General features: G+C 33.7%; 1 protein-coding gene across 1 annotated transcript; it reads right to left on the bottom strand.

Annotated features, from left to right (window-relative positions):
• Positions 1 to 3,019: 3,019 nt before the first annotated feature.
• LOC145060207 (uncharacterized) lies at positions 3,020 to 3,454 on the bottom strand. Its single transcript, XM_079007915.1, has one exon. It carries the CDS (start codon positions 3,452 to 3,454, stop codon positions 3,020 to 3,022), a length of 435 nt encoding a protein of 144 aa, XP_078864041.1.
• Between the last annotated feature and the right edge of the window lie 1,487 nt (positions 3,455 to 4,941).

The following is a 4,941-nucleotide window of genomic DNA, read 5'->3' as shown; positions in this document are numbered from 1 at the left end:
ATAGATATATGTACCGTCACTACATTTTCTATTAATAATACTTAGTTTTCATTTAAATATTTAATATCATTGTATTTTTATTTATTGGTTTATAAAACTATTAAAATATAGAAAATATTGAAATATATAGAAAACGTTGACATGTTTTATTATTATTTTATTATAAAAGAATAAAATATATAATAAATAAAAAGTTAATAGTAATTAAATGACAGGTATGAGTTTCAAAAAAATAGCTTTTAGTAATCATGGAAATTTATACCTAAAAAATCATTAATGAGAGATCCCCCAAAAATATATTGGGTCCAATTAGTAGGACCCAACATAAATTGTATTTTATTGCTTATATTTTTTACTTTTTGATATTTTAATTTACTTAAATTATATCAACTATATAATTTTATTTATTTAATTAAAATCTAAATATTATTTTTAACAAGTTATATCATTACAATGATTTCATCAATATCAAATATATTACAATGATACAACAAGACGAGTTCAACTAAACATGAAATTATAAGATAAAACGAACATAAAATTACAAAAGAAATACCAGACAAATTGTAGAGGAAATCACAAGACTGAGTAAACAAAACATGGTTCACATTGCGTTAAATCTTGCTTGAGAACTTGAGCAATTTATTCGGTTATGAGCAGGTTGATGGCATAGTCCACATCTACGAGTAATTTCTTACACTTTTAAAAGACCCCTTTCATACTTAACGTTATTACTCCAAAACATGTTACTTGAATATTCATAAACAATATTTTACATTGATAATTTATTTACAAAAGACTGGATACAAACCGACTATTAAAGTTTTATATATTACATAACTACCCATGAAATTATAATTTTATACATACATGAACACTAAATACAAAGTAATAGTATTAACCATTCTAAATCTTTCAATAGTATAAGACTATACTGGATGCTTATCACATGTAATTGTTAAACACTGAGAGGGATAAGTGGTGATGCTTAGTGAATTCAATAATAGATAAAATATAATGTTATGCCATATAAATACCAATATGACAGAAGCAAAGAGGAACAAAGAACAACAATAGCATATGTGTATCATATGTCAGGGTTTCCATACCAACAAATGATTTGATTCCAAGATTTACAATCAATGAGACATAACAATTTCAACTTTATATATATTAATAAAGTTTTAGCCTAAATGGAACAGAAGATATATAGTTTCTACTTATCGTTTTGCTAGGATATACAGGCTTTCATCCCTACCTAGCCTTCTGTCAATGCCAAAGTGATAAAAGTCATTCTCTACATGGCCAAAGGCACAAAGCCAATACCAAAGTGATACGAGACATTCTCTACATGGCCAATGGCTACATACCAATATCAAAGTGATATGAGTCATTCTCTACATGGCTAAAGGTACAAAGCTAATACCAAAGTGATACGAGACATAATCTACATGGCCAAATGTATAGCTCCGTTACCATAATAACATGGGATAATAACACGGGAAAGAACATTGCACATATAGCACATAACATACAATTGATCCATTATATTGAACTCATCGTGAAATAACCAAATGTGAAAATGTTGATTAGGGCAGCACTTCATTCCTATAAATAACTTTCTTCGATGAAAACCAGGAGCTTTATTGAAAACCAGGCCTTGCGAGGGTTGAGTTTCAAACCAAAAATATAATTTTCTCGGGGTCTTTGGGCGCTTCGGGGCGTTCTTCGGGTGTTAGGTATGTTCCCGAGGCTTCGGGGGGTTAAAAGGAGCTTGAAAGAAGGCTTAAGGTGTAAAAAGTGTGAAATTTCCAACCAAAACTAGGAGGGTTCGCACCTCCCTTTATATCGGGCGAGGGTTCGGCCGAAGGGGGAAGGAGGGGGACACGCATTGGATGCGAAGGAGAGGCACGCATCAGATCTCGCAGGCGCCATGCTTCGGAACTTCGGACTCGCCACCGATGCGACATGCGTCGCTTCGCGATTGGAGCTTGCTTCGGTCACGCCACAAGTTGGACACGGGGCAGGCTTGCAAAGGTTGTATGTGGCCGATTCCGAGCCAAGCATGCGAAGATTCTCGGATTTTGTGCCAAAAACTTCAAACATTCAAAACTTTTGCATACGAGCTCCGTTTTTTACGTTCTTTATATCAACGTGTATGTGAGATTATACTCTACAACTTTCGTTTAGACTCTGTTGGCTAATTTTTAATTTATTTTTAATATTATTATTTTTAACTGACTGGGATAGGAAAATCCGTTAAAAATCATAACTTCTTCATCCAACATCCCTTTTCGTCTGTCTTTTTACTGTGGTACTACTATTGACGAGACCTTGGATTCTTGTTTAGGTTGTGTCGGCTAAAAATCAATCGATCTTTATTTCATGTTTTTATTTGTATACTGCTATATCGAATCTTAGAAAAATCATAACTTCCTCATACAAAGTCAGATTTTGACATTCTTTTTATGAAAGTTCTCGGTTTAACGAATACTACGACTTTCATTTAGATCGTTAACAGTAAAAAGTAGTTTATTGAAAACTCACATTTTACGCTAAATAGCGTTTTGTCGGTTTTGTCGCTAATCTTCGATTGGTCATAACTTCTTCGTTACAACTCGGATTTCGATGAGATTTTCGCCTAAATGTTTCTAACGAGATAATATACAACTTTGAATAACATTATTTTTATATATTTCCAACTTTATATTTTTATTAATTTCAATAGTTGACTTTTTGATTAGAATCTTATAAGACTTCCAATATTTTCTGAATGATTCTAAACATAGTTTTACTTCAAATCTCGTAAAAACTATCTTGTTAGAACTCAACGCTCAAAATCATATAATATTTAATAATATTATTCATTTCTAAGCTAATAAGCTTACAAAAAACGATAATTAAAAAAGGTTAATAACGTGTATGTTACAAATACCTCCTCCTTTTGAGGATTTCGTCCCCGAAATTACAACGATTTAAACGGATGAGGATATTTCGCTCTTATCTCATTCTTATTTTCCTAAGTATAATTTTGGCCTCGATGACGTTTCCACTTAACAAACACCAACTCTTCTTTATAACGTAGATCAACCGTTCTCTCGTTTATAATCTCTTCAGGCTCTTCTACATATCTTAATTTTTTATCCAGTTTCACCTCGGATAACGGAACTGTTTCGTCATATATGCTCAAACATTTAAGCAGGTAACTCACATGACATACTTCATGAATACCTGCCAAATTTTCAGGCAATTCTAAACGATATGCTTGCTTACCAATTCTCTCGATTATTTTGAAAGGACCAACAAATCTAGAACTCAATTTTCCTTTCTTCCTAAATTGCATATTTCCGTTCCATGGGGATACCTTCAATATTATGACATTACCCACTTGGAATTCTATGGGTTGTCTTCTCTTTTCTGCATAGGACTTATGTTGATATTGTGCCGCTTTCATTCTTTCTCGTACAATTTGAATCTTGTCAGTGGTGTCTTGAATCATTTCAGGGCCTCCAAGGATTTTATATCCTAAATCACACCTATATAATGGAGTACGGCATCTATGTCCATATAGTGCTTCATATGGTGGCATTTTGATTGAAGCGTGGTAATAATTATTATACAAAAATTCGACAAGAGGTAAGTACTTGTCCCATTTACCACCGAACTCCAAGACGTATGCACGAAGCATATCTTCCAATGTTTAGATTTGTTCTCTCCGTCTGACCATCTGTCAGGGGATGATAAGTTGTGTTGAGAGCGACTCGAGATTCCAATTCATGTTGCATACTCGCCCAAAAATGAGAAGTGAAGCGAGTATCATGATCGGAAATAATCTTTAGTGGCACACCATGTCTCTCAACAACTTCATCCAAGTATACTTGTGCGTATTTATCCATTGGAGTTGTTTCACGCATGGCAAGAAAATGTGCACTTTTAGTCAGTCGGTCGACAATTACCCAAATACTATCATTCTGTCTAGCAATCTTTGGCAATTGGAGTAGCGCCAGGCTTAAGGTCAATTCGGAATTCTACTTGCCTATCAGGGGGTAGCCCAGGCAATTCATCGGGGAAAGCATCAGGATATTCATTAACAATGAGAACATCATTTACAGTTTTCTTCCCCTCTTTTGAGATATCAACTTTATATGTCGGATAAGTAGAATACCCCTTCGATATAAATTTACGAGTTTTTAAGAAATAAATTATTATTTTCACCATAGTCATAAATAGAATCCTCCCCTTCGATAGGGATGCATATTATATTTTCATAGCACAAGAGTTATGCGTGGTTCTTTGACAACCAATCCATGCCGAGAATAATTTCAAAGTTGGGCAAGGAGATAGGAATTAGGTTTAGCAAGAAAATTATAACCTTTAATTCCTATAACACAATTTCTTTAGACTTTATCAGCAAGTAATGATATACTTTCTATGGTATCTATATGAAATGATTGGAAGAATGTGTAACAAGCAATTTGAAAAGAATGTGCAAATTCATGAGACACAAAAGAATCTATGGCACCAGAATCAAATAAGATGTGAGCAGGTCTATAATTGACGAGAAATGTACTAGTCACAATATTCGGGTCCTAGCGTGCCTCCTCTGTGGTAATCTGAAATTTACGACCTTTAGCTTTTGATTTGCCAAACGATTGTCAAACTCATCAAACTTCTTAGTTGATGGAGGTGCTCAAACCTTCACTTGCTCTTCATTCTCGATTAGGCCTTTGGTGCTAATCTCCAAGTTAAAAACTCAATTCTTATTGCAGACTCCTGCTCCTTAAATTTAGTTTATAGACTCAACCCAATATAAGGTCTTAACTTTTTCTACAACAACATCTCAAATGGTCATATTGTAATGACCTTCAATTGCATAACGCAAGAGACACACAACGAACCAAACTCTCATCTCTAATAGTCAAATACTATTATCTAAGAAAC

This window comes from Lactuca serriola, chromosome 1 (genome assembly GCF_051521515.1).
Source record: "Lactuca serriola cultivar US96UC23 chromosome 1, Lser_US96UC23_V15, whole genome shotgun sequence".
Taxonomy (NCBI): Eukaryota; Viridiplantae; Streptophyta; class Magnoliopsida; order Asterales; family Asteraceae; genus Lactuca; species Lactuca serriola.
This window is presented reverse-complemented; position numbering and strand designations above follow the sequence as displayed.